This window comes from Parasteatoda tepidariorum, chromosome 8, assembly GCF_982258835.1.
Source record: "Parasteatoda tepidariorum strain Cologne lab strain chromosome 8, Ptep-v5.0, whole genome shotgun sequence".
Lineage (NCBI taxonomy): Eukaryota > Metazoa > Arthropoda > Arachnida > Araneae > Theridiidae > Parasteatoda > Parasteatoda tepidariorum.
The window spans coordinates 15057630-15082954 of record NC_141762.1 but is presented as its reverse complement, the minus strand read 5'-3'; the positions used below and the strand labels follow the sequence as shown (position 1 = coordinate 15082954).

The 25325-nt window shown below is 29.9% G+C and overlaps 1 protein-coding gene across 5 annotated transcripts in view; it reads left to right on the top strand.

Moving 5' to 3' along the window:
- The window catches only part of LOC107446061 (uncharacterized), a 41054-nt gene extending 26908 nt beyond the window's left edge, over nt 1-14146 (top strand). For 4 of the 5 annotated variants that reach the window (XM_071180678.2, XM_043053941.3, XM_071180679.2 and 1 more), the window contains exons 10-13: nt 2669-2809; nt 4969-5385; nt 7476-7658; nt 12438-14146. In XM_071180678.2, the coding sequence (XP_071036779.2) occupies nt 2669-2809; nt 4969-5385; nt 7476-7658; nt 12438-12974 (1278 nt within the window). In that variant the 3' untranslated portion in view covers nt 12975-14146. The remainder of the gene's footprint in view (nt 1-2668; nt 2810-4968; nt 5386-7475; nt 7659-12437) is intronic. The other variant, XM_071180680.2, reaches the window with a different exon arrangement.
- Nucleotides 14147-25325: the final 11179 nt, after the last annotated feature.

The following is a 25325-nucleotide window of genomic DNA, read 5'->3' as shown; positions in this document are numbered from 1 at the left end:
TATTCCCCCGCACTCTCTGTACATTCTATGCACCTTGTGTAATTTGAAATTTCTATGTCTTATAGTTTCTGTGCATCAAGACAAAGTTGAACACTTAAAACAGCAGTGGTCCTTACAATTTTTTTAATGTAGAGAGATAATATTTTCCACAACCAAGTAATACTCGAAAATTAAAATAAGACCATTTGATGTTTAATAATTAACAATAAAAAATAAAGACAATTTGCTCCTGGTATTTGAAAATGGAGTTGAAAATATAAAGGCTTCACTATTTTCAATAGCTTAGGGAACAGCTAAGCTTAAATCCGGCCCTGTTTATATGTAACGGTTATTTACTATCATTATTACGAAAATGTCATATAATTTTTTAAAGTTGCAAAAAGAAATTAATATTTCCAGTAAGGCTTCCTGGTACGTATGCAAATCATAATTTAAATAGATCCTGTTGTCTGATACCATTAAATTTAAGTCATTTTATTTTGTGCTCATGCTCTATTCTGTAAGATATAATAAAAGAAATTGTTGTTAGTGTGTTCTGTTGAGCAGCAAAATTAAAAATTATTTATTATTTTGTTGTTTATATGTAAAGGTTATTTATTATTGTTCTCAGGAATATGTTACATAATGTTGAAAAGAGGAAATCAAAATTTTTATTTAAATAATTCTTGTAGTTTAAGTTGGTTAATTATTCACTGCATTGATAAAAGCATTTATGTTTTATAAAAAACATAAATGCTTTTTATGCTTACAACATTGCAATTGTAAACATAATCGATTACTTTTAGTGGCCACCATCTCTTCTGTATTATCGATTATTTTGCGAATAAGTTTTTCATAGATTCTTATCTGGTTTTAAAAAGTTAATAGTATTGGGTAGAATAGAGTAGCAGTTCCCAAATGATGTTCCAAAAGTTTAAATTTTTTAAATTTGTTCGGATTTTTTAAACAACTTGTGAGTATATTTCAAAACAGTAAACCCTAATTTTTTTGATAGTTTTTTTTAATGAAACGCCAGTAAAAAAAGAATTTTGCAAAATTTAAAATAAATTGCATCAGTATTTCTCATTGAACTTTTCAATTCGAAATAAAATTACCGAATTCAAGAATAATGAATTATGTTTCGCTGATAACTGTTCTCAGCAGTTATAAGAGTTTTTTTTAAAAACTATAATTTAGCTTATGTTATTCATTTTCAGGTAATGTATGCATCAAAAACTAATTCAGAATTAGACTAGATACCACTCCAGACCTTCAAATTCAATTGTTCGACATAAACCTACTGTTTTAAGAGTTATATTGATAAAACAAATATTAAAAAAATGTCATTCTTTTATTATTGGCAAAATAATTAGTAGTCTTTATTTGGTTAAATCCTGACTGCTAAAAACTATATTTTCGGCATTATGCCAAAAGATGCTCGATCATTTAGGGTTCCTTAGTCATAAAAAATTGGGAACTATTGGAATAGAGTATGCATCAAACTTGCATCAAACTTCCTTTTCTGAGTTGTATAATGTTACATATGTTTAAAAGATTAAATTGTTGAAAAGTTTTTATGCATTTGAACAGTATCTAGTAGAACATTGTTCTTCATTTGTATGATTTTAACAAATAACTTGGAGGTTCTGCCTCTTCTTGCTTCAGTAAAAAATATTTTTATCCATGTTTTTATTCCCATGTATTACTATACATTCTGATGTATAAGTCGACCAGTTTTGTAATTCGACTCTCTATTTTCAATTACTAGATAAAAAATTTCTGGTGTGTCGGATATGTAAGTTGACCCCTGAAAAAACCAAGTATGAAAATTTTTGAAAGAAAAAAAAAGACGTAAGACAATGTATTGAGTCCACAAAATTAAGTAAAAAATAATTTGCATTGTTTTCTTCAGACAAAATATAATTGCTCTTAAATAAAGGTGCTGTGAGGCACCCCTTTAGAAATGTAGTTTTAAGTATTTAAAAAGTGTGGAATATCAAATTTTTGGATGAGAGGAGAGGAAGGCGATTTTTTTGTGAGACTCAGAAGATGAAATAGAATTCATTGCAGATTGGGATCCGTATAAATGATACTGTTAATATTATTGAATTTGACGCATATGATAATCTGCAATCTTTAATTTTGTAGCTTTGTGGTGTATCGAAAAAGTTTTGTAATAGTTTTCGAAATGTTCTTGAATAAATTATCTTAATTTTTCTTGTCCTTAATTTTTTTCTAAAAATAACTTAAATATTTGTTTCTAAGAAAACTTTTATATTTAAAGAAAGTATAAGGAGAGAAAATTAACTGTATATAACATATTAAAAATTGTTTTTGAAGGGAGTAAAATGAATCAGTGTTGTTCATATCTATCTCATTGATTTTAATTTTACGTTCAACGATTATCCAACTTTATTATCAGTGTATAAGTTGACCCCATTATTTTCGTAAATATTTTGGGGTTTGAAAAGTTAACTTATTTACTAGGAATAAAATAATTAATATTTATTTCTTAAATGTGTGATGCATTTCTAGATTTGAGACAATTATTTTTATAGTTTTTCTCTGCCCTTTATCAAAACAATTATTAGCCATTTTTTAGAAATAGTATTTAGTTTTACGTTACTGTATTTTATTTTCTATAAGTTTTTATTTCTTAAATAAGTGTTTTTTTTTGTAACTAATAAAGGGAAGGAAGTGCCGATTAGATCAAAATCAACGTTCGTGCCATGGAATGAAACCTTATAGGTCAGAGAATCTACCAGAGCGAGCATCTGATCCTATGAAAAAGTTGCGGAAAGAGATTTTAATTGGTCTTTATAGAACTTTGGTATGTTTTTTCCCTTTCTTTCATTTTTTTTTATAGTTTTATTATTCTATGAATATTCATTTTTACATTTTTTGATTAATTTTTTTATTTCAAAATCTGAATTATGCTTAAGTACTTTGTATACAACTAAATAAAGTTTGTTTTTATATTTAATAAAAAACCAACCAATTTACCAGCTTTTAATGCATAGCCGCCAGTTTGTAGAATGATCGCTAAACATTTTATTAAGTTATAGTAAATGAATTAAAACTTGAAAGATTTTTCTGAAAACTAAACTTGTTCTCTAATACATAAAAACATAACTGCATAATTAATTGCTCTTATATATATATGTTGGATATATTGATTTGTAAAGGTTGGTAGAATAATTTTTTTTTAAGACTTCAAGAACCGAAATTTATACATTACATTATAAATCTTCTACCACTGAGAAACAGCCATACAAGTTTGCACTTATGCATATTTAATGCAATATTTGACAATGATTTAATGCAATATTTCAATATTTGACAATGATAGAAAAAGATAGTTTTGGATAGTTCCACATAAGTATTGTAGTTTCAATATTTGACATTGTAATGTACAGTGATGATGTTAATATGTTAACCGCTTCCCTTACCAATTTTTTTAAAGAAAAAAAAATGCAGAAAATCAGCATTTTTTATAAAATTTTATTAATAAATGCAAGGAACTAAAATAAAACATAATACACAAGTTTTAAGTTGAAATTTAATTTTTTGTTCTGTGTGAAAAACACTTAATTTACCTTCAGTTTACTATCCGGAGTTATCTCGGGCAAATGAAAAAAGTTTAATAGAAGTCTTTGTGTGATAGTATTTTAAAACAAGGAGCAATACAAAGTGATATTTTATAAACCCCAGTGAAAGTGTTACGCCTTTTTTATTCTGTGTAAATTCAGCAAACCATTGTATATACATTCGCACAAAACACGTGTGCATTCCCACAACCCAACAGCAAAATTCCCAAACAAAACTTGGCGCACTTCAATTACAGCAGATTATTATCAAAGGTCTGTTTAGAAAAATTTGGATCCGTTAACGGACCCTTCACCAAATATCTTTTCATAAAAACAGACCCTTCACAAAATATCTTTTCATAAAAAAGGACCCTTCACAAAATATCTTTTCATGAAAACGGACCCTTCACAAAATAATTTATCTTTTAATCGGACCCTTCACAAATTTGTTTATCTTCATTATTGTTTTGTTAATCAAATAAACCCTTCCTGGGGGAAGAAAAAAAAGAAAGACTGTTCGAAACAAACTAAGTTTTCCAAGTTTCTCAAAGTTTAAATTCCAAATGTAGTATTCAAAGGAAATATTTCTACTTTTACAAGCATTGTGTGCATATTGTTATTGATATTAAATGATAATTTTTCTTGTAAATAAATAATTGATCAATTTATATTTATTCATAAAATTAATTATTCGAATATTATGTAAATAAAAATTAATTTCTGGCAATTTAAAAAAAAAATTATAAATTTAAAAATTGTTTAAGTTTACTTAATGCGTAACACATTTAAAGTGATACATAACTAAATTGTGTTATTTAGAATATGTGAATTAAAATTATTAAAAATGTGAGTGATTTTGCTTCCATTATTCGCCCTAACTGAATATTCTGTGTTGAGCAGTATAGCTAAATACCAAATATTTGTATGTTGCATCTCTAATTTAGTAGCAGTAATTGTTGAACATAATCTTGTATCTATTTACAATTTAAAAACTTCTTGAAAAGGAATTTAGCAATTTTTGCAATAACAGGACCCCATTTGCTCAAATTAACAAAAGCTGGACCCTGGTTGAAAAATGTGACTTAACGCTTAATTTATATTCACAAATTATGAGTAGTTTTTTTCACAATTTTACAAAAACAGGACCTTTCACAAAATGTCTGGACAAACCCCTGATTATTATTATTATAATTTTTCTTTTTGCTTCCGGCTGCATAAAAATTTGATAAAACAAAACATACTGACAAATTCTGGCTCTGCCCAGGTTTTCTCAGTATTATAAATATTTGCAATATATATTTATATATATACCCTAGTTAACTCAAAATAATCAGGGATGCGATTAAGCAGAATTCAGTATTATAGTTATAACATTTTATGACATGATTTTACTTCTTTACAGAATGATGATAAACCAGATAAAAGCCTAAAATCATTGAACTCTGAATGTGAGGATGATGATATGATTAACCAATGCATTAAATTAGGAATGCCTGATAGAAGTCCCAGAAAACAGTTCACACAATCTCCATCAAAAACAAATCATATTCACTCAATGTGCAAAGCCAATGACAAACACTTCACTGAATATACTTCTTCGCCATCCAGAAATCAGCAAGTTTTTGCACAGTCGAGAACTGGGACAAGACCTCAAGAATTCTCCCATTCTGGGATGCATCTTGCAAGGCTGAATCAGGCACAAATCCAATTGAAAAATCGCCACACTCCTCCATCTTATAGTAATCATTTTCATCCTAGGAAGAATCAGTCTTCTCACACAACCAAGCATCAAATTCTAAAAGCCAACTCCAAACACCATGTAAGTGTGTACAATATTTAAGTTGAAATATGAAGTACTCAAATTTACTTAAAATATATTGTTTTGTTTAGTTCTGCCGACTATTTGTTTCTTATATTCTAAATAATTAATGCATACTAGGTTATAAGAATCATTGTATGTTTAATAAGAATCTTAATTGAGGCAAATGGATATCTGCAAATGGTTTCAACAATCAATAAAAATTGTATTTTGTATAAAAAAAATTGTTTAAAATTTTTTCCAGAAAAATATATAAATGATTATTTTAAATGTACAATTTTATCTTTCAAAATTAGGGAGGTGTTAATTTTTGAATCTATATTAATATCAGATTAGTGGTTACTTATGATAACCCTCTTATTGTTGTTATTTTTTACTTAGCTTCTTATTGTTTGCAGTGACATTGCAAAGCATAGTTTCTTATTATTTTTTTTACTCCTACAACAATGCCAGAGGTGATTTGTCTTGATCTATGCAGAGTATATAAAACATAGTCTTTACATTTGTGGTAGTCATGAGTGTATGTTGAAGCACCGGCCTCAGCAATCGCAAAAGTGTCAGCAGATTCTCTTGTCAGAATAGTTTTAAGTTCACAGAACTTAGAGCTAGATAGGCCACCAGCATTTCAAAAGAGTGCAGTAATGGCAGTCGTGTTTGGGGCACTGAAAAGGACCTTTTCCTTTAACTCTTAAATTGCAGATTCTCTTGGAAGGGCCTCTTCTCTTTCAACTCTGAAGAGGCATGTCGTTTGAGCTGCGTTGACAAATGCTGTTACTCATTTGGCACTACTCAGGGAGCTTGTGTGGTTCAAAGATTACCACTGACACGAGAAACTATACTCCCCGTAACTCCAGTCTCCAAATGTTTTTTCTTTGAATTGGTGTGAGGAGAATAAAATGACAGTCGATGTTGAGCAGACTGTCTGCCAGCTTTTTAGTTTGTCAACCAAAGACCATCTGGTTTCTATTAGATATACAAATCAAGATCTTTGTGAACAAATTAGTTTTTGCTTCCAGAGTGTTTTTTTTGACGATAAATTATCCTGGAGAACACATGCTGAAGAAACTGTGAGAAAAGGTGAAAATAGTTTTAAACTCTCTAAAAGATTAGTTGGTGTCACCTGGGTATCTTCACCCGATTTCCTGACCATTGTTTACAAGTCCTACATGAGACCTGTGTTTGACTATGGCGGCGAACTACTTGCTACTGTATCCAAAAGTGTTTGTGACAGGGTGGGCAAGGTCCAAAATAAAGCCCTAAGACTTCTTACTTCTGCAGCCTGCTCAACTCCTTTCACTGCCTTGGAAATTCAATTAGGGCTTAAAGCCTTGTAGAGAAAAACAGTTAAAACAGTTCGAAAAGTGTAAAAGACTTCATGGTAAATACTGGCAACAGATTGTACCTGCTTTAAAAAGACTAAAAACTCAATCTTTTTCTCTCCAAAGCCGAAGAACTTATTAAATAAAAAATAAAAGTCCTTTCCCTCCAGCCATTCTGTCATAATAAGAGATTCCCTCCGGCTTTGAGAATTCCTTATTTGAATCTTTCGATTGATATCCAGCAGGCAAAACGCGATGCTATCTCTGATCTCCTTCGTGCTCATGCACTTAAAATTATTACTAATACAAGGGTTGTTACTTTTAGGAAGGGGCGTTTCGCTGTATACTCTATTAGGTGATATGTGCGTGGATGAGCCAAAGTGGATGTCGTCACGGGGTACCAGCTCCAGAAATCACAAAAATGCAAAATCTTTTATTGACATCAAAGAGCTAAATTTTCATGAAAGTGGTATTCAAAAACTGGTAACATGCTGGCAAAAATGTGTTGATTGTGATGATTTTTACTTTGATTAATAAAATAGTTTATGAAAAAAAAAATATTCTTAATTTAATTAGGCTTAAAAATTATGCTGAAAAATTATGCATTTAAGAGTCCAACATTTCATATGTAACAACTTAATACTTTTACTTCATCTTTGAATAACTTACAAAATTGGATAACTAAAATTAAGTTTTTAGTTGCCTATAGAAATTAAATATTTTTAAACTTGAACTGTTACTAATTTATTTTATTTTTGAATTTTTAATTAGCATCAAAAGCTTTCAAGGAAAGAAGAATTTTATAACCGAATTGAGGAAGACTATGAGGAGTCTGAAAATGATATTCTTCAACAATACATTCAATTAGGAATGCCAACAAAGTCTAGGAGACCATGTAGCCAAACAAAAGAGATCAGAGGCAATTCTAGTTATCAGAGATATGATAAAAATTTGGTATATTAATTTAGTATACAGTTTAAAAAAATAGCATCTATCTTAGGTGAGTTGGAAAATCCCCCTTTTCACCTTACGCCAGACTAATAGGAAGGACTGATATTTTTTAAGCTTATTACAATCTGCTCAGGAACCTTTATTATCATTAGCTCGGTGAATTAATAAATCAGTCTGGGCTTATTGCTGCTCTCACTTCTCTAGTTTCATTGCAAATGGCTCGGAATAAATCAAGCTAACTGAGCTATAAATAATTTACTTTCTAATGAACCTAAAGACCTAAAACTCATTCCAATAAGCCTAAAAATTGTTAAACTGAATGGAAAATACTGGAGACTTTTAAGGACTTTTTAGTTATCCTGATGTGTTGCAAATTGATGTCACTTTTCACTTTACTGAGTGCGGGATTTTCCAATTCAGCTGTGACATATCTATTAAACTGTGGTACCTTATTATATCTTCTGTAATTATCATGGAGGTATAAAAAAGAAGTCGGTACTGCCTATTCTTCCACGTAGGGACAATGAAGTCGGCGTAAAAGCCGTTATACTACTTACCCAATGAGAACTGCTCCAGATTCTCTTTCCTCATATTTGAAACTCAATTTTTAAAGAAATAACCTCTTTTCTTATATCTTAAATTAAAAATATAATTAACAATAAATTTCGTAAACTGCATCTTCTCCTAACCTAAAGCTATTGAAATTTCATAATAGAAAACTAAAAAAAAATTTATAAACAACAATTTTCTATTGTGTCCAAAATTCATTTATTAAATTTTTAAAAAAAATCGACCTCTTAAGAAGAAGAATAAAATAATAATATAGCAATATGGCTTTTGTTCTTTTTGGCGTAACTTTTTACTATATATTTTTTTTAAAAAATTAAACAAAATATGCATCTGAAGCACCCAGACTGACTTCTCTGTATTTTCAGACGTTACTGTAATCCATACTGTTAAAAAAAAAAAAAGTACAATAAGATAATAAAAAGTTACGCCAAAAAGAACAAAAGCTATATTATTATTTTATTCTTCTTCTTAAAAGCTCGATTTTTTTAAAATTTAATAACTGACTCTTGAACACCATAGAAAATTTTTGTTCATAACTTTTTTTTAAAGTTTTTATTATGAAATTTCTATTGCTTTAACTTAGAACAAGATGTTTACAAAATATATTGCTAATTATATTTTTAAATAAAGTCATTATATTTTTAATACTTCTTAAAAAACTATTTTCATTTGATTTTTAATTATTTTTTATTTTTAATTTAGCTATTTGTAAAGGTTTCATTAATTAATTTGGTAAAGACATGTAGTTTTAAAATTAGTATTTTAGTGCATGACTTAAAATAAACTTTTAAAAAATAAAATATGTTTTCTTTACAAATAAAAAAACTTAGCTCTTCAATATGTGGTATTTTTTTAAAAGAAAATTGAAAAATAGGAATAGGTCTATAGTATATTTTCATATCATTAAAAACAATAATCCATTTGAAATAGTTTATTAAATAAGAAGCATTCTAAATGAAACAGCAAAAACACTGTCACAAATTTTCTTAAGAACTGTTTTTCTAATTTGCAATTACTTTAATTATTTTCACAGTTACCCACTATATTTTAAGAAGATTCATTTAAAAAAAGTATAGTTAAAATAAAATACGCAGAAATATTTTTAAAAAGTATTCCTCTTAAATGTTATGTTACAAAACTTAGGTAAGAAATCACCAACATTATCACTCATTTGTGCTTTTTTTTGTTTTTTTATTGACTTTTTTAAAATTAAATGCAGGGTTGCCACAGGCTACTAAAATGTAACTATTTGCTACTATTTTCAGGCTTAGGCGACTATTAGGAGACTTTTTTTACTCTTGGCGAAATTTTTCCGCAAAAATGAACGTTACTTTTCAGAACGTTAATAAAAGGAAGCAAACTTTTATACAATCATTTGTGTCCAAAGAGCCAAAAATTTAAATTTCCATTGGATTTAATAAAGTACTTGTTATATGTTCTCTTTGAGTGGCAGTTATGTTATTTTTGATTGTTTTTTCCTTCTATTAACATTCATATTTTATTGTAATTCGACTTTTAATTAGTATTTTCTAATATGTATACCTTTTATATTTGTACAAAACTTTTTTTTAATTGGATCTTAGTTAGGACTGGGCGATAAATCGATGTATTGCGAAATATCGATTAAACGCATATATCAGTAGGCCGATGTAGTGACTTTTGTTGTAGGCAATGAATCAGAAATCTGATTTAAGCCGCCGGAATTAGATTACAATCGTGGTTTAACGATTTAATATGCAAGGATCCATGACTAGGCTAACGCTGTTTCCGCACTAATGAAGACGATTTTGATTTCGTCTTGCTGCAGAGATTCAGATAGCATTTTGCTATTAAGATGTTAGTTTTGTGACGTTGAATGACGAAGTGCGAATTGAATCAGAACTCCAGGTTTCGTGCCAGGATCAGCGTTGTAATATGTAGAACGCAATGCATAGTTTCTTTATGTCCATTTTTGTCTTTGGGATTTTGCGTTTTTTGAAGATTATTTTCAATGGGACTTAAGTCATTTTGCGATCGTTGTGCATTTTATTTCGTCGGAAATAGTTGTTGGGTTTCTTGTAAATTATTTTCAGTGAGACTTTTGCAGCGATCGTTTCGTTCTACATTATTTCATACCATTTTTTTTTCTGTCTGGGTTTAACGATTCTTGTCAATTATTTTTAGTAGACCTACTGTTACTTTGCGATTGCTGCACAATCGCTGTTATCTTCAATTTTTGTTCTGAACTCAATAGATCAAATCATTGATTTTTTTCAATTATTGTTTTTTTATTTTAAGTGATACAATTTAATAGGGGTATTTTGTATTTAACTTTGTTATAAAAAATTAGTTTTTTTAAATTTATTAAATGTAGTTAAGTATAATAATTTGATTGTTTTTCAACCAATAAATGCTCAATCGTTTTTAATTATAAAAAAATTAAAACAAAGCTTACCTTTATTTAATTTGCTTTTAGTTTTGAGAAAATGAAAACAAAGCTTTAAAAAAATTTGGCTATTAGTTAAAACAACATTTTTTTTAAATTAAATAAGAAGTTTAGTAATGTTTTGACGTTTTTAATAATTTAACATTAGTACTTAAAGTATTTTTTTAAAATTTTTATTAAAATTCTTTCAATACTTGTTTGTTTTATAATTTGTTCGATATCATTTTTAAACAAATAAATCTTTAGTCGATTTTATTTTCAAAAATGAAAATAATAATAAATAAGTAAAAATATTTTTACTTTTATTAAGTACAGAATTTGACCATTAGTTAATACTACTTTTTATTATTTTAAATAAGTAAATCAAAAAGGGTCTAATGATGTTTCAAAAGCATGTTTTTTTCTTCCACAAATAATAAAATTTGTTTTTTTTTTCTAAAGTGAACATTTCTTTGGTTTGTTTTCCACTTTCGTTCTTTTTCTTCTTTTAATTTTTAATGCATGTATGTAAAATAATTTGTTACTGTACTATTATTTTTAAACCAATAGATCTTAAATCATTTTTAATTTAAGAAGAATGAAATAGAGCTTGGATTTGCTTTTACTTTGACTTCTTTATTAATTTAATTGAAAAAATTAAGCAATGATATTGATGTCATAGTAGAATATGTTTAGAATTAATATTTTCTTTTGGACTAGATTTATTCCTTTTTATTTATTTTTGATTGATTTGAAGATTTCCCATACGTAATTTTTGAACATATGCAATTGCGATACAACACTGTATCATTATGTCTAACTGACGATGTATCACGATTTAAAATTTCTGACATCACCCAGTCCTAATAATAGTATTTGACAATTAAGCTATAATTTTAGTTATTTGGCTACTATTTTTGATAAATTTTTGTTTCTGTTCAGGCAACTATTTTCATGCTTGAGGCTACTAAAAGCAACTATTTTTGTTCATTTTTTACTGTGGCAACCCTGTAAATGTATATATTGCTATAAGAAGCATTTCTATAGAGCTGATTTTTAGAAGTGCTATTAGTCTTATAAGAATTTAGAGTTCGAAAATAGCTGTAAAAATATATTATGAATACTATATTAAATATATATTATACTGTACTGTACCCTTTACGGAAAACCCATCATTATAAATAGCTACCATATTTCTTCTGACAACCGCTTCATGGGACTACTTTGGTTAAGCGGTACTGGAAGACGAGAAGACGACCTTGACATTGACTTTTATTTTATTTATTTTTCTTTGTTGTTCCTTGATTTTACTTGTCAAGTTCTCTATCATTGGAAATGAAAAAGAAAAGAAATACACATATAAACTTGCTTTTGATTTCGACTAGCTTAGGGCATTATAATGACAAGTTACACTTTTCCAAAGGTAAAATTTTTCCATCAAATTATTCCGTAGTTATTGTTTCTTGACCCGTGTTTTAATGTTTCTTGAATTTTTATTACACATAAATATCTTATAACATAAAATGCAAAAATGTTTTATTAACTTTATTGAATTTGTTGTGCTTTCCAACAAACAAATTGTACAATTTGTAAATGGTACAATTGTAAATGGTAAAATTGTAATTGGGGCATATTTCCCCAAGTCTTTTAATCATCAGTTCATTGGGATTTATCACAATTAATTCTTTCTTTTGACAAACACAATATAATGATTAACTATTGTGTTTTGTTTTAAAAGTATTAAATTAATTTCTTTAAACTAGATAATATTCTATTGTACAATATATGACTCAATAATTTTTTTTTAGGGTTATAGAGATAATCATCGTCCAGATGGTATTTCTGATGGAGAAGATGATGATGATATTATAATGGCATGCATAAATGCTGGAAAACCAAAAAGAAAAACTGAAAATAAAAGTATGAGAGAACAATCTTCTCAAAACCAAACTCCGATTATAAGTCCAAACAAACTAGTTTTGCAGCAGCAAAAGAGATGCATAAATAACAATATAAGTTTGGGCGGCATGCATCAATCTATGTCTTTTGCACCACCTAAAAGCAGATGGGCGTCACCCATAGTTGTTCCTGATCATGGTTTAGTGACCCCTGTTGAAGAATCTCCATGTGTGTACAAGACAGAAGATACTCCTGTCCTCTCACCAACTGCTTCTATGAGTGATTTGAGCTGCCTTTCTTTTAGTGAAGACAAAAGTACTCACAGCAATTTGAACAATTCTCGCAATTCTGATATAAGTTCTGATACTGATGATGATGACGACGATGAATTATTGTTGCAATGTATTCAGTCTGGTATGCCTTCAGCTAAAAAAGCAATTGCTTAGGCTGAGGACACTCGGCAGCTCTAAAAAATTAAAAAGCAGCTTAGAATTCTGTGATATTACACCACTATTGGGGTTCCTACTAAATTAAGCGCTACAGAGTTGCCAGTTGATTTTTATAAGAATAATTATTGAAAAAACTCTTTTGCATAATTCATGCTAAGATAAAAAAAAAAAAAATACATATTAATTCATTTATGTATAGTGCTATACTTAATAGTGCAGTTAGCAATAATGGGTAACTCTGGTAGAGATACCACTAGCCACACTCTTTCAGTTTTGATAAATAACAATGGGAACAAAATTTGTCCAGATTCACATTATTTGCGCTCATTAGACATTGGTAGTAAGTTAAGGCACTGTAATTCATGTTCGCTTTAGATAGACGTGATAATTGTTAAATTTTTCTTCAAAATGTTTCTTTTTAGCATTACACTGACTTTTTATTTGACATTATTCGATTTTGCCGAAACTAGATTTTTTGTTTAGAGTGTTTAAATCTTATCAGCAACCCCCTACTGATAAAATCCAAGATGTGATATCTGTACCAGAAAATATGTTTATGCAGTTTTGAAATCCGGTATAGACGCTGCTTCTTTTTTATTAGGTGAATAATACACACAGAAGAACTTATTAAAGATGTATTATAAAATGCATTTAGCTATGTTCTTTACATTTTGCATTAAATATTAAAATGAAATAGACTGGATCATGCGTCTTTTGTTGACGAAATTACCTTATTCAGGCATACTGGTGAGATTCACTAAGTACAAAGTGATGATTTTTGGCAATTCTTATCTGAAATAATGCTAGCTGTTCTATAAATTACTTGGCTTAACTTTAAACACGACATAAGACAAGGTGCACTAAGTTTTACTTAGCATTTTTTCCAGAATTACAATATTTAAAACTTTAACTTTGTTTTTGCACGCTGATTGAATTATTTGATCTTTTAATAACAACCAACAGGATTGAATTTACTGCATTTATTGCATTGAGAGAAATGGTAAAGCTAAATGTACACGATAAACGAAGCATTATCAAAAGTACTTACAGGGTTGTCTTTGCTCACCTTATTCATTCATAAATTTTTTTATAATCATGTATTTTTAATTGGCAAAAGCTGAAACCTTTTATTAATTATTACTTTGGATTTATTAAAATATTTTAACCACTTTGTGTGTTGATTTTTATATTTTAATTAATAGCAATCATTATGAATTTAATTATTTTCTCTCTTTATTTTAATTAATTTTAATGTAAATATTAGTTAAATATGTATATATATAATGGTATTGGTTACCATTAATTAACTCAACTAAACATATGATCAACACCAATAATAATTATATATATTCTTTAATAATAACAAAGTCACACAGACCCTTAGCCACACCGGATCGAACCACACAGGTTCGATGTTTCACACAGAAACAAACTTCAACTAACTAATAACATAGTCACACTCTTAATCACTAAGATTACCAGTATCACCTAGAAACAACTTCAACAGACTAACTCTTCAGATACATCGAGAAAGTTTGTTGCATTTCGTTAAGGCGAGCAATATTGGGTTTGAATCCCACTTCTGACACCATATTGTAATGGTATTGGTTACCATTAATTAACTCAACTAAACATATGATCAACACCAATAATAATTATATATATTCTTTAATAATAACAAAGTCACACAGACCCTTAGCCACACCGGATCGAACCACACAGGCTTGATGTTTCACACAGAAACAAACTTCAACTAACTAATAACATAGTCACACTCTTAATCACTAAGATTACCAGTATCACCTAGAAACAACTTCAACAGACTAACTCTTCAGTTACATCGAGAAAGTTTGTTGCATTTCGTTAAGGCGAGCAACATTGGGTTTGAATCCCACTTCTGACACCATATTGTAATGGTATTGGTTACCATTAATTAACTCAACTAAATATATGATCAACACCAATAATAATTATATATATTCTTTAATAATAACAAAGTCACACAGACCCTTAGCCACACCGGATCGAACCACACAGGCTTGATGTTTCACACAGAAACATACTTCAACTAACTAATAACGTAGTCACATAGACTCTTAATCTATAAGATTACCAGTTTAACCTAGAAACAACTTCAACAGACTAACTCTTCAGTTACATCGAGAAAGTTTGTTGCATTTCGTTAAGGCGAGCAACATTGGGTTTGAATCCCACTTCTGACACCATATTGTAATGGTATTGGTTACCATTAATTAACTCAACTAAACATATGATCAACACCAATAATAATTATATATATTCTTTAATAATAACAAAGTCACACAGACCCTTAGCCACACCGGATCGAACCACACAGGCTCGATGTTTCACACAGAAGCATACTTCAACTAACTAATAACGTAGTCACATAGACTCTTAATCACTAAGATTACCAGTTTAACATAGAAACAACTTCAACAGACTAACTCTTCATTTTACATCCAGAAAGTTCGTTGCATTTTGTTGAGGCGAGCGACATCTGGCGTACTAACAGAGAGGCTGTTGTCTGGTATGTTTCACACATATATATATATTTACTTTTATAACTTAACTTTTTTAATTAATCATTTTATGTTTATTCGGAAATAAAAGAAATGGGCTATTTAAATGTTTAGTATTTCCTGGAATTTGGAAGTGCATTCGATTCAAGTTGTTCGATTTGATTTAAACTTAAATTGAAAATTTAAGTTTGAAATTTTCATGAAATTAATAAATAGATTGTACAGTTTTAATAAGAGTGAATGATAATCAAGTTTAAAAAGGGTCTTTTTAAGAAAACTAACTGGAAAGAAAGTGTTGAAAGACCCAGAAAACCATGGCTTGAGGAAGTTGAAGGAGACTGAAAAATTCTGATAGTTAAAAGTTATAGAAAAAAAGTTGAGGAACGAAAACTTGTTTCGGTAGTGTGTGGTAGGGAGGCCAAGATCCTTCAGCGGTTGTAACGCCAAGGAATGAGTGAGTACAGTTTTAGTAGCAAATGAGGTGAGATCTTATTTATTACTCCAAACTTTAACAGCTACATTACATATGAAAGATGACAAAATTAAACTGTGTTACAAATTAAGTCCTTGGCAACCACATCATTCACAGATTGCATCACCCGCGCCATTACACCGACACAATCACGTCACCGAGAGCTAACTTCGTCAACATGATCTTTTCGCTGACACAACTATTTTTCCTAGACGATCGATTAATTTTTTACTTATTTTTTCCGACAAACTTTCTTTATTAATTATTTAAGTTTTTTTTATTTGACATTTAATATGTATTATTTTGCAGGGATGAGATTCTTCCGCGGATTTCCGCTTTTTTTCAGATTTTTCCATTTTTCCCGCTAATTTCCGCTGAAAATTTTTTTTTTGCGCAAGTTAAAATATTTTATGAGGAATTTAATTTTCCTCGGAGCGAAATTATTGAATTCCTCATTCCTCCCTCTGAAGTTTCTCTAAAAATTATTTCCTTGGGATAAAACTGGTTGACCTTTATACAGAGATGAGATTTTTTTCACTTTTGTAGCGTCCTGTATGCTATCAGATTTTCCTTACAGTAACTTTTTAAAGCTTCAGTAGGCCTCCTAAGACTGTGTTCCGTCAAGAGCTCAGGTATATAAAGTATTTTCAGAAGAATGAGATTGTAGAACTGATTAAATGAAAATATCGAGTGAAGACGAACCGTTGAAAATGTCGAACAAATCTGGGATCTTGTGTCCGGACTGTGGATTAACTGTCAAAATGTTTGGAGAGCAGTTGAATTTGAATCACACCATCCATCATATTTTTGGTAATTAGGGGTAATGAATCATTTTAGAAACAATTGTGAGCAATTAAATTGGGGTTTTGGGTTCTTTTAAAACTGAAAGTCTTTTAATTTGTGGGAACAATCCTATAGATCAGTGATTCTCAACCAATGTGTCGCGTCACTTTTGTGTGCCGCCAAATTCTTAAAATGTGCTGCCAAATATTAGAAATGATACAATAAAAATTATAATCCTTTTTTTTTCATTATGAGTAAAGTTTAAATTAAAGAAAAGTGTACATAATATATATATATACAGGTATAGGACAAAATAATAGGAACACCTGTAAAAAAATGAAAATATTTCATTAATAAGGAGTTGGGCCACCTTTGGCCTGAATGACAGCTTGCATTCGACGTGGGATTGACAAATAAAGGTCTTGAACAAAGTTCATTGGAATTTGCAGCCATTCCTCTTGCAGGGCTGTCTCGAGTTCAGATAGTGTGCGTGGAGGAGGAAACCGAGCACGGACTTTTTTCTCCAAAAAACCCCACAAAGGCTCAATGATATTGAGATCAGGGAATTGAGGACACCACGTTAGATGGTCCACTTCATCATTATGCTCATTTAACCACGTTTGAACACAGTGAGACATGGGAACAGGGGCGTTGTCATCTTGGAACACAGGACGTTCTCCCGGAAAGAGAGTATGAAGCATAGGGTGAAGATGATCTGCAAGAATGCTTCGGTAATGATCCCCTTTGACCACCCCCTCAAGACAACGAGAGGCCCCAATTCGCGGGCAGATATAGCGCCCCACACCATCACAGAACCACCTCCATGTTTCACGGTTGGAACCAGGCAGTCAACATGAAATGCTTCTGCCGGCGTTCGCCACACGAACGCACGTCCGGTGGTCTGAAATAGTGTAAAAGAGGATTCATCAGACCAGATGACTTGTTCCCATTGCAGTTGTGTCCATTTTTGGTGGTCTTGGCACCACTGTAGTCTCTTCAAAGCATTCCGCGCTGAAACTAACGGTTTCGGAATAGCTACTCTGCCATGAATGTTAGCAGCATGCAGCTCCAGTTGAATAGTTTTCATGGATACAGGGTTCTGAAGGTGGGTATTCATCTCGGATGTTATCACCGGCAGTGTAGTCTTGCGTTTTCGAGCGACTATCCTCTTCAACACCCGTCTATCACGGTCTGACAACTTCGACTTCCTGCCGCTGTTGTGCCTCGCCGAAGACACCTTACCAAACTTTGTGTATGCCAACAGAGTCATTGATACAGTGGTCCTTGAAACACCTACAAGGTTCGCTGTTCTGGACACGGACACGGACGCTCCAGCCAGGCGAGCTCCGAATATCATGCCTCTATTAAGGTCAGAGAGGTCGGACATGATCTCGCTTTGCTAGAAACAGATTTTTCTCATGCAAATCTCACACTGCCGAATGCTAGACAGATACCTTGCCTTTCATCACCACTAGGTGGCACATTCTTGCGACACGTGCCCGCCGCTTATTGGATGGTCGAGAACGACTCCATTCTTTCACAGGTGTTCCTATTATTTTGTCCTATACCTGTATATACTTTTTATAATTTTTCCACGCTTTAACCGCGTGAACATCTTAGTCGGTGATTGTCTTGTCTCTGACAATCTTAATCTGTTGTAAGAGCTAATCATTAAAGTAAGCTATGCAATTAATAAACAAATTAACAAAGGATAACTAAAAAAACAAATATATAAAAAACAAATTAACAAAGGATAACTAACAAAAATTAAGCTAGCAATTAATAATTAGCGAAAAAACTAGTTAACAAGAAATCGCAAAACAATAACAGTTAATGTAAAAAAAAAACTAACTGTTAATAACTATAAAAAACAAGCTAACAATTAATAACTAGCAAAAAAATAAATAACTGTTACTAACTAACAAAAAATTGATTGAAGAAATAAGTAATCCCTTAATAAATGTGCTTTTGTAGTACATATTATTTTATTTCACATTCAAAATTATTATCACAAACCATTTAACACAGTGTAAAATAGGTAATTAAACAACTTTTAATCTGATTTTTTTCATTGTGTTCCGTCAAATTTCGAAATCGTTAAAAGTGTGCCGCAACAAAAAAAAAAAAAAAAAAAAAAAAAAAGATTGAGAATCACTGCTATAGATAAACTCTCAATAATATGCTCAATACTTATTTTTCGACCTAACTCTACCTTTTCGGTAAAATATGAGTTCAGGTCTTAAGCTTGGCGAGAAAATTGTAAATTTTGAAAAACATTAAAGCCACAAGGGGAGGAAAAATAATGCTCTTGAAAAATTTCGACTATTTCCTGAAAAGAATTACAATTTAAACAGTTATTAATAATTAATTTCAAAGCTGAACCTTCTATGAATTTTTGAAAATTATAAAATTTTTATTTTTCATTTAATTTACAATTTCTAGTCAGTTTTTCGAAATGTTTCAGCCAGGCTGGGAATTGAACACCAACACCGGATTCAAAGTTTAATATATCTGGTTTATTTTGATTTATACTTAAATTTTTTGAACAATCATTTAATTCATCTTCCAAATTATTTGTATTAGTCACTTACATTTTCTGATACTGGGGTTAAATCCGTATTAAATTTATAATTTTTGTAACTTAAGGGCATTCAAATATTAAAAATAAATTTCGACAATCAAATAATACATTTAGAAATAAAAATTCAAATATTTCATTGCTTATTTTTCTTAAGCCTAAGCACAATAAAACAAAAATCTAATTTTGCCCAAACAATCAATAAATTATAAATACTGTTATATGTAATGCAGTAAAAAGATAATTCCTTCAAATAATTTCGATACTAATATATATATATAAAATATGAAAACATTGAATTTAAATTTTTTTTTCTTTAAATAATATGGTAAACTATTGAATATTGAATATCAATAAATGGAAATATTATCAAATATAAATGCTAATAACACTGTAATAACCATATCATTTTATTTTAAATTATTCACAATATGAGCATGAATTCTCTTTTTTAAGTTTTAACTGTTGTAGAAAATTTCAATAGAGAATCAATAGTATTTCAGAATTAAATTAAAACACAATATTGAAGTAAATAAATCAATAAATAAATAAAACTCGCATTGTTAATTTGTTCATTCCATATTAAATTTATGAGATAGTTTAAGTACTAACCGATTCTCGTTGAATCGAAATTTATGTAAACCTATTTGGAATTTTGTTTATCTCTTTCTCAACACCGCTAGTTGAGAAAAACTTTATTAATGGATGATAAAATCCTTGAATCGTTTTGTTTAGCAAAACACATTTTCGATTGAAGAGACACGAGGAAAAGTCCCAGACGTATCGCGTGGTACAAACTTATCGGAAACTTTTGATCCATTTTGTTTTGTTTTCTTTTTTATTTCAGGATGTCATTTTCAGCACTTTAATTAGTCAACGAGTCTTCAGTATTTAATTCCAGCTGGATTCTCGCCACAATGAGATTTTTTTTCTCAATCGGCTGTCAAATTGAAAATCCACACTTCTTTTCTTTTTCAGTATTTATTAGGATATTTCATGTTTTTTTTTTATTATTAATTTTGAAATTCGCACTTTTCAGATCAAACTATCAAGACACTTGAGGTTCGATTAGTCACATATATTATATATTCATCTTTAAGTTTCGATTCAATATGTTCGGGAGTAAGTTCTTCTTCTGGCCTAGCTTCTAGAGAAGTTATTAAGTTTTCATAGCTCATGGATAAACTGCACAGCAATAGAGCTGAAATATGAAAATTTGAAGTATTTTCGTTTCGGTCTATCAAAGATTTCCAAACTTTATACCATCACCCCCTCATCAAGTTTGATGCTGTTTAATTTTTGTACTTTTGTAATTAAGTTTGTACTTTCAAGAGTAGTTTTTATTTTTTCCCAGGTGGCTGTTATCTTTGTTTCGTATTTTATGAGTATAATTTGATTGCCAACTATACGCAAATTTATTCATGGTCGTGATTGTTAATCCTTTTTAATCAATCTGCGTTTGAGGCTATCCTTTTCCATAATGTCAAATAAATCTTCTTTAATTAAAAGCATATTCAATTTAAATTTTCATAAAGAATAATTCGTTTCACTAAGTTAGTAATATGAGGAGAGTTTGCCATGTTTTTAGTTGTGTAATATAGTTCTCCAAAAAAGGTTCATAACAGTTGAGGAAACAGTTTTTGTTCATGCACTATTAGGTTAAGTGAAATATTTCATAATCTGTGAATAAACACATATTTAAGTGTACAAAAGGTAGCAGAAATTATGAATGCTCACCTTTGTTCTATGCCTGTGGACTTGTGACTGGGCCTAGTGACTTACTTAATAAGTATAGTTATTAAGAATTCACCAAAATGTTCAGATTGCTTTATAAAATATGAGTTTATTCTTAAATTAGCATAATAATTATTAGTATATAAGCTTGTACTTTTAACAAGATGGAGGATGGATGAGTAGTGAAGAGAAACTTATTGAAAGTTATACTTTACCTAATAAGCAGTAACCACTATTTCAAAAAATTTCTACGCTTCTTACTCTCATAACGCAAAAATTATTCGTTAATAAAAATTTGAAATTTCTTGCACATTTAACAAAACAATTAAGGAACATTTTGATATAAAATGTTACTTTTATATACATCGATTGGCCTTTGAATCATTTAAATGTTTTGCAAATAAAGTTTTAAGTACATTTTTTGCATCCACGTATTCTATCTAAAGATATCATGCCCCGTTTTGAACAGACTTCGAAATGGTTATGCCCATAAAATTGTAAAGTTCGAAATTTACAATTGTTACATAGTATACAATTGTTACATAGTATAATTTTATGGACAAAAAAGGGCTATTTTAATCAGGGGACTCGATGTTAATATATATCGTAAATAAATACAAAGAGACTTAAAATTTCTCCTTGCGATTCCTTTTTCTTTTCAAAGATGCTTTTAAAGTGAACATCTATGTCCGGCAAAATGCTAATTTCTCCATTTGAAAAAAAGAGTAAGTCCATCGGCTTAAAATATAAGATACAAACACTATAGCTCAAATTTGTAATTATTTTTCAATTTACAAATTTTAAATTTGCGTCCGAGAAACGAATATTAACTAACTTACATTTAAAAAAAAATTGCCACACATGGCTGCTGTTTGCCAATGTTTTCGTTTCTCTGCAAAAGATTTCTGTTTCGCCCTGCTCAAGCTTTTTACATATTGGCATACGCCTGCAACGAATAACCTTTCCCACAGTTAATTAATTATGGTTTACCACATATCAACGCGAAACATTCTTTCCTCTACGATTTAAATTTGCTTTTGCTGTCATAGTTACAAATTTTAAGTCACAAAAAATGAACACTAAAATTAAGAAGAAAATAAGAGTTTTTATTTTATTTCTGAGAACTCATTTGACCGATTTTGCTTAAATTTTATATTTTGACATTTAAAATTGCAAATGATGAAAAAATTGTGTGCCTTACATTTCTTAAGTTTCTCGACTTCTCTTAAATAAAGTAATTATAATTGTTTACTAAAAGTTTTATTTTGCATGAAAAACGAATAGGAATTGATTGATCTGATTGGAATTGTATGCAAAACTTTTTCAATTCGCTATAAAATTGGGATATAGTGAAATACGCGAAAACTAAAGTTAACATTAGGGGTCCTAACTTTCAAGCGCGCTCCTGAAAAAACTATTAAAACAATATTTCTAGATTGAAACTACTATATTTTGGGAGTCAGAAATCCGAATTCGTCGAAAAAAGGTATGTTTAATAATCGGAGTACGTTTTTATGTCTAATTTCCTAACTTAAAATATCGTTTGGACTAATTAATTAGTATATTTGATGTCACCCTCTCAAACCATTAAGAATGAGTTCAAGAACATGAAGATCCGAACTTAAGATTAAAAATTACTCCGGCGGGTCCATTTATTTTTTTGCGCACTGTACATTCATTTGAAGTATACGTCAATATTGCTAGCAAAATATTTTTTCATTTTTCTATAGAAAGGTAATTTAGCTGGTGGTTATCCATATATATATATGCTTTAATAATTTTAAGGATTATGATTGAAAGAGGAAAGTAAGGTGAAATGATGTCCACTTTTGATATTAATATCAGATACTATAAATAAATAAAAACGTCTTTGATTTTGTCCTCTTTTGTTAATTTCATAGTAATTTCATAGTAATAGCTTTGAAATAATAGCTCATTGATAATGAGGATAATATCTCAATCTCGTCATATCTCAAGAGCTTTCTGCGTTTTGATTGAATCGAAATTTTTTTCATACAATTGCAAAAATTCGTTTTTCCAAAGGTAACGCCCTGCAAAAAATATAGTTTTAAATAGTTATAAAATATTTAATATTTTTTATAAGTCATATGCGTTGGAAAAATTCTGAATCCCGATTTTTAAAACCCCCGTGTAGTAAATGGCGACTGATGCACGTTAAATCTGTTGAGTCGCAAAGTCCTCCATGTTCCCATAACAAATCAATACCTCTGGGGGTACTTATCCAGGAATTCCCTTGTCTTCTGGATTGGTTCAAAATTTCAAGGTTACAGAGTTGAACATTGGTAGTCGTAAACCCTAAAATTGGGTCGGTTGTTCAACGACGGATAAAATACTATGAAATCGCAAGATATACAAATTTTTATATAATTTTATAGAAGGTAATTTTAAATTGTGAAATACAAAATTTGAATGAAATCGTTCGAATAATTCGAGATAAATAAAATTTTAAGCAAACTGACTTTTTTAAAATTTGATAACTCCGAAACTAATTGATCGATTGCTCTGAAAGTTTGTATTTTGAAATTAAAAGGATGTAAAAATATGTAGAGCATACAATTCAATATATTTTACAATTATTTAATAAACTAATAAAAAATAAAAAATAATTGTTTAAAATTATTTTTGCTTAAAATTTTGTGTATAGAATGCTTTTTGTAATTTAATGCAAACATTTTTCAATACACTCAAAAAGTTTTCGAGATAATGGGCAATGGGCTATAATCGAAGAGTGAAGTTAAAATTAAAGGACCCAAACTTTCCAACTCTTTCTTTGCCATAACTTCAGACCATATCTTCCAGATTGCGGCTGTTTCCTCATTTTGAAAATTAAAAACATGAAACTATACACAAACTTGTATGTTTATCCAGAACAGAATGCGTTTTTCTGTTTATTTTTGTATTTTAAAATATGGTATTGACTCTTTGTACGTGAAAATATGATTAAATCAAAAGTTATCCCTTTTTCCATTTCATACACTGTACATAAAATAAGTCAATGAGAATCTGTTATGTTGATTAATATATATTTTAAGATATTGAATACGAACAGTTTAATTGTTTTTCTGAATCAATCAACAATCTTTTTGCTACTAAGTAAATGATAAAAAAATAATAAATCAAAAATATTTTGTTACTGTTCTTTTTTCTTTTTTTCCGACTGCATATTTATTGCGTTGATTAAAATATAAACCTTGAATCCGATTAAGTAAATGTTTTTCCTCATTTAAAAGTATTAAAAAAAAGATGAAAAAATTAAATTTTTTTTATTTTATTCAGCTTTTATTTTGCTTGAAAATTTCAAAAAGCAATTATGTGATCCCATAAACCATTGTTAAACACATTACATAAAAACGAATTTGTAAAGAAGAGGACCTGCGTCTCTTTCTGTCCCTCAGGCTTTTGTCAGATATTCCCCCAGCGAAAAGGTGATTATTAGCAGTTTGAAAAATAAGTTTCCCAGAAAATGAAGATGTGTCTGTGTGAAAGGATTTCTAAGGGACTTCGAAAAGTCGTCTATTTCAACCATGTCTAATCGCATCCGGTCTCTAGTTTAGCAATGCATGGACAAAGTTGGAAGTAGTGCAGTGAAACTACAATTACATAGAATTTACAATATATTTTACTAATTTTTGTTACTAATTCTTAAGAATAAATAAAAAAAAAATCAACTGCAAAATTTTTAATAGGCATTTGCAATTGAATTTTTGACATTATTTCGAAAAAAATGTGACCAGACTCTTTTCATTACAAGACTCTAAATTTTTCCCGATGGGGAGGGGGGGGGGTAGCAATGCCCGACAGGGGTGCAATTGCCCCCCCTGACCCCCTACTGGCGCCGCACTTGATCTCAAAACACGATGATCACGTCGTGAGCCAAATGGCTTGAAAATACACTGGAAACAATAACCCGGATATATAGGCGGTATGGAGCTTGCAGTGTTCCCTAGTGTAGAAAACACCATCCATTTTTACAATTCTAACACATCTTTTTTTTTTCTGGCAACCTTTTTCACTTTCCACCAAAATCATTTCAAAGTTTTCCGACGAAAACGTGTCTTGCTTCTTTACCACAAAGTGTTATTCCTTCTTCCACAGTATTAACCACAAACTTGATTTACTTGGAAATCCTCTTTTTCTCATTGAAACTTTTTCTTAGGTAACTTGATTCCTCAACTACCTTTAAATATCTCTCTAGAAACTCCAATTCGTCTTTTGATATT